The 12,201-nt window shown below is 44.3% G+C and overlaps 1 protein-coding gene across 1 annotated transcript in view; it reads right to left on the bottom strand.

The window, feature by feature from the left end:
* Positions 1 to 12,201, bottom strand: part of LOC126278518 (uncharacterized) — an 867,389-nt gene that overhangs the window by 102,535 nt on the left and 752,653 nt on the right. The window contains exons 13-14 of the mRNA XM_049978683.1: positions 8,850 to 9,011; positions 6,554 to 6,657 (exon numbers count right to left, since the gene is read on the bottom strand). Coding sequence (XP_049834640.1) covers positions 6,554 to 6,657; positions 8,850 to 9,011 — 266 coding nt within the window. The remainder of the gene's footprint in view (positions 1 to 6,553; positions 6,658 to 8,849; positions 9,012 to 12,201) is intronic.

Here is a 12,201-nt window from a genome sequence, read left to right as displayed (position 1 = left end):
TGAAAGCACTAGACCTATTCCTAACCAAGCTATTTGCAAAACACGCGCTTTTTTCATCATAACCTAAATTTTCGCATAATATAAGTATGTACTACACAGAATCGTATGAAACTCTTCGTCTCATGCCATAAAGATATTCTTACTTGTTTCTAATTTACTATCTTTCTTTCCGAGATTCATATTTTCGTACTTGCTTTGTTTTAGAATACATCCCCAGCATTATTAACATTTTTAAGGCCGGGGATCTTCCGTGAACTAATCCTCCAAAGCATGATATGAGAGCATAGCTTAAGGTTCATCAGCTTCTTTCAATAGTATTCTGAAGTATCATAGTCGATGTAAAAGAGCGAAATAACTCGATACAGGAAATTTCTTTCATCCACATGATAATTTTCTAATAAATATGAGTTGGTTAAATTAGTGATGCAAGCGCATTGGTAATCTGCGAGATACCTTACCATGTCCAAAATTGTAATCTATATTCGAAATGATGTACAACACGGGGTATTTTTAGAGTTTTATTTTAGCGTTCTGTTGTGCCCTTGTTACTTTCATCGTCTCAGAAAGGGGTCGGTTCCGCTCGTCACACTGAGCTGTTGCCGTTTGCTTGCGTTTTTCTGCCAAGCCAACTGTCCAGTCGGGAATGTTCCGCCTAAATATTCTCCTGTCGTTTATACATAGTTTCCTAGTTCTTCCTCTATCAGTTATTCCTTTACTGCACACATCCATTCTCTTACACGAACATTTCTTTTACTGAGAGTTTTGCCGGCCGCAGTGGCCGAACGGTTCTAGGCCCTTCAGTCGGCAACCACGCTGCTGCTACGGTCGTAGGTTCGAATCCTGCCTCGGCATGGATGTGTGTAATGTCCGTAGGTTAGTTAGGTTTAAGTAGTTCTAAGTTTAGGGGACTGATTACCTCATATGTTAAGTCCCATAGAACCATTTTTACTGAGAGTTTCGTACAATTCCGCAACCTGTCTAGTTTATCTGGGTAGGTGCCTTGTTGTAATATGCCCATAGAATTTTAGCTAGCGTTTTTACGTGTAGAAATATATGCTGGAACGCTTAACAATTGGTATAGTTGCTCTTTCTATTAGTCCGTCGGTTCCTTTTTCAGCATAATTTCTATCTAAAATTTTCCCAAACTGCTTAACGTTCTGTCCTTCGAATTTCTTTTCTGTGGCTCTTTCTATTTAAAGTGAGTGTCTTAGCCGTATAAAGACACTATGATCTGATGATTGAGTTGCCGTGTCTCATTTTGGCGTCTTCTGAGATCTACGTTTTGCTATAGATGTCTCTTGTACTCCTGAAAGCTGGTTGCGGTTTGAGACAACGAATTTCGTAAGCAATCTTTTCCAAGACCCTTTTCTCAAAGGTTTCGCCTAAATAATGAATTGAGAAACCGCGGTTTTTAGAATTTTTTACTGGCACTTGTGAATGTCGGATTAACCTTGATAGTGCACTAATCGATCAGCCAGGCGAATGGTGACCCCACAATGGAGCCCGTTTCAATCTCTGACAGTTGCTAATAGAGCTATTCTCCATGCCCTACACAGTGATCACTGAACATTTGACGTTGTTCACGCCTCTTATATACTCTTAACACTAAACTTGAGCGACACAGATGCTCTCTGCTAGGCCTTCTACCTGTTATAGAAAACAGCAGGTCTTAATCATTTATAGTCGTACATCCGCCAGTATGTGTCCGTCTACGATGTTGCATTGGCATTCGACCATGTCTTCCGGTTGCTTCAATTTTGTGATCATGCAGTGTGCTGCGTGACGAAAATTTTAGAAATGTATGCTATTTTTTTATTTGTGATCACTGTACCTACTTATCAATTTTTTCATTGTATACAGGGTGATCTATTGATAGTGACCGGGCCAAATACCTCACGAAATAAGCGTCAAACGAAAAAACTACAAAGAACGAAACTTGTCTAGCTTTAAGGGGGAAACCAGATGGTGCTATGGTTGGCCCGCTAGTGGCGCTGCCATAGGTCAAACGGATATCAACTACGTTTCTTTAAATAGGATACCCCATTTTTTATTACATATTCGTGTAGTACGTAAAGAAATATGAATGTTTTAGTTGGACCACTTTTTCGCTTTGTGATAGATGGCGCCGTAGTAGTCACAAACATATGGCTCACAATTTAAGACGAACAGGTGCTAACATGTAGGTTTTTAAAATTAAAGTGCAGAAATGTAGGTACGTTGGAACGTTTTGTTTCGGTTGTTCCAATGTGATTCATGTACCTTTGTGAATTTATCATTTCTGAGAACGCATGCTGTTACAGCGTGATTACCTGTAAATACCACATTAATGCAATAAACGCTCAAAATCATGTCCGTCAACCTCAATGCATTTGGCAATACGTGTAACGACATTCCTCTCAGTTCGCCTTCCGTAATGTTCGTATATGCATTGACAATGCGCTGAAGCATGTTTTCAGGGATTGTCGGTGGATCACGATAGCAAATATCCTTGAACTTTTCCCACAGAAAGAAATCCGGGGACGTCAGATCCGGTGAACGTGCGAGCCAAGCTATGGTGCTTCGACGACCAATCCACCTGTCATGAAATATGCTATTCAATACCGCTCCAAACGCACGCGAGCTATGTGTCGGACATCCATCATGTTGGAAGTACATCGCCATTCTGTCATGCCGTGAAACGTCATGTCGTAACATCGGTAGAACATTACGTAGGAAATCAGCATAAATTGCTCCACGTAGATTGCCATCGATAAAATGGGGGCCAATTATCCTTCCTCCCATATTAGCCGCACCATACATTAACCCGCCAAGGTCGCTGCTGTTCCACTTGTCGCAGCCATCGTGGATTTTCCGTTGCCCAATAGTTTACGTTACCGCTATTGGTCAATGACGCTTTGTCGCTAAGTAGAACGCCTGCAAAAAATCTGTCATCGTCCCGTAATCTCTCTTGTGCCGAGTGACAGAACTGTACACGACGTTCAAAGTCGACGCCATGCAATTCCTGGTGCATAGAAATATGGTACAGGTGCAATCGATGTTGATGTAGCATTCTCCCCAACATGTTATAGTTCTGGGAGACTCAAACGTTCATAACGGGTTTCAGGGACAAGGAACCCAGTGTAATTTTTTAAGTGCATTTATCTGAAAAATAACTTCCTTGAGCAGTTAAACAGAGAACCGACTCGTGGCGATAACACATTAGACCTTCCGGTGACAAACACACCAGAACTATGTGAAACATTTAACGCAGAACAAGGAATCAGCGATCACAAAGCGGTTACGGCATCGATGATTTCAGGCGTAAATAGAAATATTAAAAAGGGTAGGAAGATTTTTCTGTTTAGCAAAAGTGACAAAAAGCAGATTTCAGAGTACCTGACGGCTCAACACAAAAGTTTTGTCTCAAGTACAGATAGTGTTGAGGATCAGTGGACAAAGTTCAAAACCATCGTACAATACGCGTTAGATGAGTACGTGCCAAACAAAATCGTAAGCCACCGTGGTGCAACAACCGAGTTAGAAAACTGCTGCGGCAGCAAAGAGAACTTCACAGCAAACATAAACATAGACAAAGCCTTGCAGACAAACAAAAATTACGCGAAGCGAAATGTAGTGTGAGGAGGGCTATGCGAGAGGCGTTCAATGAATTCGGAAGTAAAGTTCTATGTACTGACTTGGCAGAAAATCGTAAGAAATTTTGGTCTTATGTCAAAGCGGTAAGTGGATCAAAACAAAATGTCCAGACACTCTGTGACCAAAATGGAACTGAAACAGAGGATGACAGACTAAAGGCCGAAATACTAAATGTCTTTTTTCAAAGTTGTTTCACAGAGGAAGACTGCACTGTAGTTCCTTCTCTAGATTGTATTACAGATGACAAAATAGTAGATATCGAAATAGATGACAGAGGGATAGAGAAACAATTAAAATCGCTCAAAAGAGGAAAGACCGCTGGACCTGATGGGATACCAGTTCGATTTTACACAGAGTACGCGAAGGTACTAGCCCCCTCCCCCCCCCCCCCCCCCCCCCTTTCTTGCAGCGGTGTACCGTAGGTCTCTAGAAGAGCGAAGCGTTCCAAAGGATTGGAAAAGGGCACAGGTCATCCCCGTTTTCAAGAAGGGACGCCGAACAGATGTGCAGAACTGTAGACCTATATCTCTAACGTCGATCAGTTGTAGAATTTTGGAACACGTATTATGTTCGAGTATAATGACTTTTCTGGAGACTAGAAATCTACTCTGTAGGAATCAGCATGGGTTTCGAAAAAGACGGTCATGTGAAACCCAGCTCGCGCTTTTCGTCCACGAGACTCAGAGGGCCATAGACACGGGTTCACAGGTAGATGCAGTGTTTCTTAACTTCCGCAAGGCGTTCGATACAGTTCCCCACAGTCGTTCAATGAACAAAGTAAGAGCATATGGACTATCAGACCAATTGTGTGATTGGATTGAGGAGTTCGTAGATAACAGAACGCAGCATGTCATTGTCAATGGAGAGAAGTCTTCCGAAGTAAGAGTGATTTCAGGTGTGCCGAAGGGGGGGGGGGGGGGGGGTGTCATAGGACCGTTGCTATTCACAATGTACATAAATGACCTTGTGGATGACATCGGAAGTTCACTGAGGCTTTTTGAAGATGATGCTGTGGTGTATCGAGAGGTTGTAACAATGGAAAATTGTGCTGAAATTCAGGAGGATCTGCAGCGAATTGACGCATGGTGCAGGGAATGGCAATTGAATCTCAATGTAGGCAAGTGTAATGTGCTGCGAATACATAGAAAGATAGACCCCTTATCATTAGGTACAATATAGCAGGTCAGCAACTGGAAGCAGTTAATTCCATAAATTATCTGGGAGTACGCATTAGGAGTGATTTAAAATTTAATGATCATATGAAGTTGATCATCGGTAAAGCAGATGCATTCTGCAAACAAAGGAAGTAGGTTACAGTACGCTTGTTCGCCCACTGCTTGAATACTGCTCATCAGTGTGGCATCCGTTCCAGTTAGGGTTGATAGAAGAGATAGAGAAGATCCAACGGAGAGTACCGCGCTTCGTTACAGGATGATTTACTAATCGCGAAAGCGTTACAGAGATGATAGATAAACTCCAGTGGAAGACTCTGCACGAGAGACGCTCAGTAGCTCGGTACGGGCGTTTGTTACAGTTTCGAGAACATACCTTCACCGAAGAGTCCAGCAGTATATTGCTCCCTCCTACGTATATCTCGCGAAGAGACCATGAGGATAAAATCAGAGAGATTAGAGCCCACACAGAAGCATACAGACTATCCTTCTTTCCACGAACAATACGAGACTGGAATAGAAGGGAGAACCGGTAGAGGTACTCAGGGTACCCTCCGCCACACACCGTCAGTTGGCTTGCGGAGTATGGATGTAGATGTAGATGTAGATTCTCAACGCCGACTTTTTTGAGATTCCCGATTCTTGCGCAATTTGTCTGCTAGCGATGTGCGGATTAGCCGCGACAGCAGCTAAAACACCTACTTGGGCAGCATCATTTGTTGCAGGTCGTAGTTGACGTTTCACATGTAGCTTACATAACTGTGGTCGTGCAGTTCTAGGCGTTTCAGTCTGGGACTGCGTGACCGCTACGGTCGCAGTTTCGAGTCCTGCCTCGGGCATGGATGTGTGTGTTGTCGTTAGGGTACTTAGGTTCAATTAGTTCTAAGTTCTAGGTGACTGATGACCTCAGAAGTTAAGTCGCATAGTGCTCAGAGCCATTTGAACCATTTTGAACCAAACATTGAAACCTTAAATAACGTAACTATTCGGCGAACGGTCCGGACCCTTGGATGATGTCGTCCAGTATACCGAGCAGCTTACATAGCACACGCCCGTTCGGCATTTTGATCACAACAGCTAGACATCAAGTCGTGTTTGCGCAATTGTTAAACGGTCCATTTGAACACGGCTAATGTAACACGAAGCAAATACTGTCAGCTCTGGCGGAATGTTATGTGATACCACGTAGTTATACGTTTGTGACTATTACAGCGCCATCAATCACGAAGCGAAAAAAGTGGTCCAACTAAAATATTCAAATTTCTTTACGTAGTACACGAATATGAAATAAAAATGGGGGTTACTCTTTAAAAAAAGCGAAGTCGATATCCGTTTGACCTATGGCAGCACCATCTAGCGGGCCAACCACAGCGCCATCTGGTTTCCCCCTTCAAGCTAGACGAGTTTCATTCTTTGTAGTTTTTTCGTTTGATGCTTATTTCGTGAGGTATTTCGCCCGGTACTATCAATGGTCCACCCTGTATATGTACCTGAAGATGAGCTGTTGTCCGACTGAACTGGTTGGCTGTAAACTTGTGACATACAGCGACAGTGCATATTATGGTTCTTTTAACAGTATTTACCCTTTTTCACGAATGTTTTATTATTATAATATATTCGGTTTTGTTAGTGTTGAATATAAACATAGGGTACAGAGGGTGATTGAGCTGCATCACTACTGTAGGCGTAGTTTCCCTGATCACAGAGAGGCAGAACTGAGTACTGTGGTGATCAGATGGTTGGCTTACCGCGTCTCCCAGGCCATGTAGACCCCCACGACGAGCAGCAGGCCCTTGTAGGCGTACAGCGCGCCCAGCCACGAGTGCGTGTACTGCGACCGGCACACCTCCACCTGAAACAGCGGCGAACACCAGCCAAAGAGTGGGAACTGTGTGAAGGGCTCTACAGCTGGGCGAATCTTTAAACTCATGGCAGTGGAATATTGTACTACCTGCTGGAGCAGAGGATACTTTGACTTTCATATGCACATATGTAGGAATGTTCACGAAAATACACATATAGTGTTCTTTAGGTGATAAATATTTTCCTGAAAAAACCTTGTGTAAGAAAACTAGACTGTTTCCATAAACCTGTTTACAAAGCAGTAGGAAATCATGAAATTAACAATATCTCTCCTGTATATTTCGTGAATGTACGCGAACGTTTAAGTGATCACAGCAGAGCGAGCTCTCCGTGTTCAGCCCACGAGTGGCCTACCGCGACCATCCGACCGTTGTGTCATCCTCAGAGGATGGGGGCGTGTGGTCAGCACACCGCTCTCCCGGTCGTTATGATGGTATTCTTGTCCGAAGCCGCTACTGTTCGGTTGAGTAGCTCCTCAATTGGCATCACGAGGCTGAGTGCACCCCGAAAAATGGAAACAGCGTATGACAGCTGGATGATCACCCATCCAACTGCAGACCACGCCCAACAGCGCTAAACTTCGGTGATCTCACGGGAACCGGTGTATCCACTGCGGCAAGGCCGTTGTCACAGCAGAGCGAACACCAAAAAGTAAAATAAACTTGATGGAGTGGAGTGTACTAAAATTTATTCAGATGATGGTGGGGGATTTAGATTAGGAGATGAGACATTAATATTAATGTAAGACCTTTGCTATTGGTACAGAAAAAGTCATGGTGGCCATTGTAGGTGAAATACGAGGTGCGACAATAAGGTAATAAGACTGAGTTTCTTTGCAAGATGTGGCAACCCTGCAGGCTTGCGTAAGCACAATATCTTTGACGTTGGTCTATAAGCTGCTTCTGGTCCAAGCGGCACATCGATGCAACTGCTCTAATAAGTTAACGCCTGTTTGTGTCTCTCGACACGGAAATGGAACCGCATAATATTGCGCAACGGTATGCCATTTCTTTTTGCTTTAAATTGGGTGAAAACGCGACGACAGCTTACGGTAAGATTCAGAAGGCTTTTGGAGAGGAGGTTATGAAAAGAGCTCAAGTTTTTCGGTGGCATTAATGTTGATAGTAGATTATCCGTGAAAATTATTGCAGAAGATCTGAACATCAATTGAGAAACGGTTCGTCTAATAACAACTGAACATCTTGGTATGAAAAAGATTTGTGCAATAATGGTCCCCAAAAATCTCACACCACAAGAACGAGAAGCGCGGAAAAAACGTGGCAGCCAATCTGTTAGAGCAAACGGAAATCAATCCAGAATTGTTGAACCGTGTTAGCACTGGTGATGAAAGTTGTTTTTTTTTCAGTACGATTCAGAGACAAAACGCCAAAGTTCGCAATGTTGCTGAAAGGGATCACCCAGACGAAAGAAAGCTCGCATGTCAAAGTCAAAAGTGAAATGCATGCTTGTGTGCTTCTTTGATTTCAAGGCAATTGTCCATAAAGAGTGGGTGCCTCCTGGACAAACAGTTAACCAATGTTAGTACAAAGAAATTTTAGAAACACTTCAAAAAGAGTTCTTCGTGTCCGTGCCAACATTGCTGATAATTGGATTCTGCATCACGATAATGCGCCACCCCATACTGCTCTGTCAGTACAGCAATATTTAACCTCAAAAGAAATTTCAGTACTACCACAGACACCTTATTCACCAGATATCGCTCCTTGCGACCATTTTCTATTTCCAAGAGTCAAAACGGCGGTCAAGGGACACCATTTTCAAACAAGATGTCCCAAAAAGCTGTGACGAGGGTCTTGGGGGATTTTACAGAAGATGAGTTCCAGAAATGTTACCCTCAACCGCAGAAGCGCTGGAAAGGTGTGTGCAATCAGAAGGGAACTACTTTGAAGGAGACAACACGGAACTTGACTAAAACGACAAATAACATTTTTTTCACATCAGTCGCATTACTTTATTGCCGCACCTCGTATATAGATAAAGTGTGTGGTGAATGCCCATGGACGGTTTATCAGCCTGACTCCAGGTAGCATGCACCCTTTCTATTCGCCGCCGCGCTGGGAGCGGGAGTCGTAGTGAGCCGGTTGCTCTAGTCACATTTCACCCGCAGGAAAGATCCCCAGTACTCGCTCTGACAGCAGGCTGAGTGAATCTAGGACTCACCTGTGGCTGGTACACGACGCTGCGGTCGGACGCGCTTATCTCGAGCGTTAGGTTGCGCAAGTGGCGCTGGATGGGGTCCACGATCACCCACAGCGTCACGATCAGACCGTCGATCAGCAGCAGCACGCAGATCAGCGATATTAGCTGCGTGTCCTGCAGCAGCTGCCAAAACACACAGAGTACGCTTACTGTGCTGACACCACCAGAGAGGCGCATACAGAACGGAGCTCTGCCTCTGAATTACGCACAGCAGCTACTAGCGTGCATTGAATATGGAACTCAATAGATAACGAGAAAGAATATGCAAAAAAAAGTTTGTGGGCGTAATTTCGTTGGATTATGCTTACTAAAAGGGACTAATGGAAACGGAGACAGTAACGCCATGCAGGACGAGTCAGATAATTGTCTATCTTGTGGAAATGTTTATCACTTAACGATATTCTACACTACTGGCCATTAAAATTGCTTCACCACGAAGATGACGTGCTACAGACGCGAAATTTAACCGACAGGAAGAAGATGCTGTGATATGCAAATGATTAGCTTCTCAGGGCATTCACACAAGGTTGGCGCCGGTGGCGACACCTACAACGTGCTGACATGAGGAAAGTTTCCTACAGATTTCTCATACACAAACAGCAGTTGACCGGCGTTGCCTGGTGAAACGTTGTTGTGTTGTCTCGTGTAAGGAGGAGAAATGCGTACCGTCACGTTTCCGACTTTGATAAAGATCGGATTGTAGCCAATCGTGATTGCCGTTTATAGTATAGCGACATTGCATGCTCGCGTTGGTCGAGATCCAAGTACTGTTAGCAGAATATGGAATCGGTGGGTTCAGGAGGGTAATACGGAACGCCGTGCTGGATCCCAACGCCCTCGTATCACTAGCAGTCGAGTTGACAGGCATCTTATCCGCATGGCTGTAACGGATCGTGCAGCCGCGTCTCGATCCCTGAGTCAACAGATGAGGACGTTCGCAAGACAACAACCATCTGCACGAACAGTTCGACGACGCTTGCAGTAGCATGGACTATCAGCTCGGAGACCATGGCTGCAGTTATCGTTGACGCTGCATCACAGACAGGAGCGCCTGCGATGGTGAACTCAACGACGAACATGGGTGCACGAGTGGCAAAACGTCATTTTTTCGGATGAATCGAGGTTCTGTTTACAGCATCATGATGGTCGCATCCGTGTTTGACGACATCGCAGTGAACGCACATTGGAAGCGTGTATTCGTCGTCGACATACTGGCATATCACAGGAGGTGATGGTATGGGGTGCCATTGGTTACACGTCTCGGTCGCCTCTTGTTCACATTGACGCCACTTTGAACAGTGGACGTTACACTTCAGATGTGTTACGACCCATGGCTCTGCCCTTCATTCGATCTCTGCGAAACACTACATTTCAGCAGGATAATGCACGACATCACGTTGCAGGTCTTGTATGGGCCTTTCTGGATACAGAAAATGTTCGACTGCTGCCCTGACCAGCACCTTCTCCCGATCTCTCACCATTTGAAAACGTCTGGTCAATGGTGGCAGAGCAAATGGCTCGTCACAATACGCCAGTCACTACTTCTGATGAACTGTGGTATTATGTTGAATCTGCATGGGTAGCTGTACCTGTACACGCCATCCAAGCTCTGTTGGCCAGGGGTATCACGGCCGTTATTACGGCCGGTGGTGTTTCTTGTGCGTACTTATTTCACAGGATTTATGCACCCAAATTGCATCAAAATGTTATCACATGTCAGTTCTAGTATAACATATTTGTCCAATGAATATAAGTTTATCAACTGCATTTCTTCTTGGTGTAGCAATTTTAGTGGCTAGTGGTGTATTATTAAACTTTTAATCCTTTTGTAATTATAGTCCGTTATCAACACTACACTGAAGTAACGGGTCATGGGATAGCGATATGCACATATACACACCATAGTAGTATCGTGTACACAAGGTATAAAAGAGCAATCCATCGCCGGAGCTGTCATTTGTACTCAAGTAATACATGTGAAAAGATTTCAGGTGTGATTATGGCCACACGAAGGAAATTAACTGAATTTGAACACGGAATCGTAGTTGGGGCTAGACGCATGGGACATAATATTCGAAATTTTTTAAGGATTTCAATATTCCGAGATCCACTTTGTCAAGAGTGCACCGAGACTGCCAAATTTCAGGTATTAGTGAGAGGGCAACTCACTTAACGACCGAGAGCAGCGTCCTTTGCGTAGAGTTGTCACTGGTAATAGACAAGCAACACTGCGTGTAATAATCGCTGATATCAACGTGGGAGGAACATGTCCGTTAGAACAGTGCGGCGAAATTTCGCGATAGTGGGTCATGGCAGTATACGTCCGACGTGAGTACCTTTGCTAATAGCACGCCTGCAGCGCCTCTCCTGGACTCGTGACCACGTCGGTTGGACTCTAGATGACTGAAAAACCGTGATCTGGGCACATGAGTCCTGAATTCAGTTGTAAGAGCTGCGGTAGCGTTCGAGTGTGGCGCAGACCCCTCGAAGCTATGGACCCAGGTTGTCAACAAGACACTAAACAAGCTGGTGGTGGCTCCGTAATGGTGTGGGCTGTGTTTACACGAATTAGTCTGAGTCCTCTGGTTGAACCGAATATGTCATTGACATTTTGAGCATGTCTGGCTACATGGAGACCACATTCAGCCAGTCAGCGAAATCATACTTTATGGATGACAATGCGCCATGTCACCGCGCCACAACTGTTCGCAGTCGGTTTGAAGAAAATTCGGGACAGTTCGATCGAATAATTTTGCCACCCGACATGAATTCCAAAGGACATTTATGGTACATAATCGAGAGGTCAGTTTTCCCACAAACCTTATGTCAAAGGTTCGAGCTAGCCCAAAGTGCGGAACATCGCCATTAATTGCACGAGTGTGTCCTCTGGGCATGAAGTGCTGCGAAATGGATGAAAATTTCCAGTGCCGCTAGACACACCAAATAAACAGTTCTGTCAGGTTGTTCACAGATGATGCTGTAATTTATCGTCTAGTAAGGTCGTCCGAAGGCCAGTATAAGTTGTAAAGCGATTTAGAAATGATTGCTGTATGGTGTGGCAGGTGGCAGTTGACGCTAAATAACGAAATGTGTGAGGTGAACCACATGAGTTCCAAAAGAAATCCGTTGGAATTCGATTACTCGATAAATAGTACAATAGTACACCTGGGTGTTAAAATCACGAACAGCTTAAGTTGGAAAGACCACATAGATAATATTGTGGGGCAGGCGAGCCAAAGGTTGCGTTTCATTGGCAGGACACTTATAAGATGCAACATGTCCACTAAAGAGACAGCTTACACTACACTCGTTC

The sequence above is a fragment of the Schistocerca gregaria genome, chromosome 6 (genome assembly GCF_023897955.1).
Source record: "Schistocerca gregaria isolate iqSchGreg1 chromosome 6, iqSchGreg1.2, whole genome shotgun sequence".
Lineage (NCBI taxonomy): Eukaryota > Metazoa > Arthropoda > Insecta > Orthoptera > Acrididae > Schistocerca > Schistocerca gregaria.
Note: the sequence above shows the minus strand (reverse complement) of the source record. Positions and strands in the feature narration are given on the sequence as shown.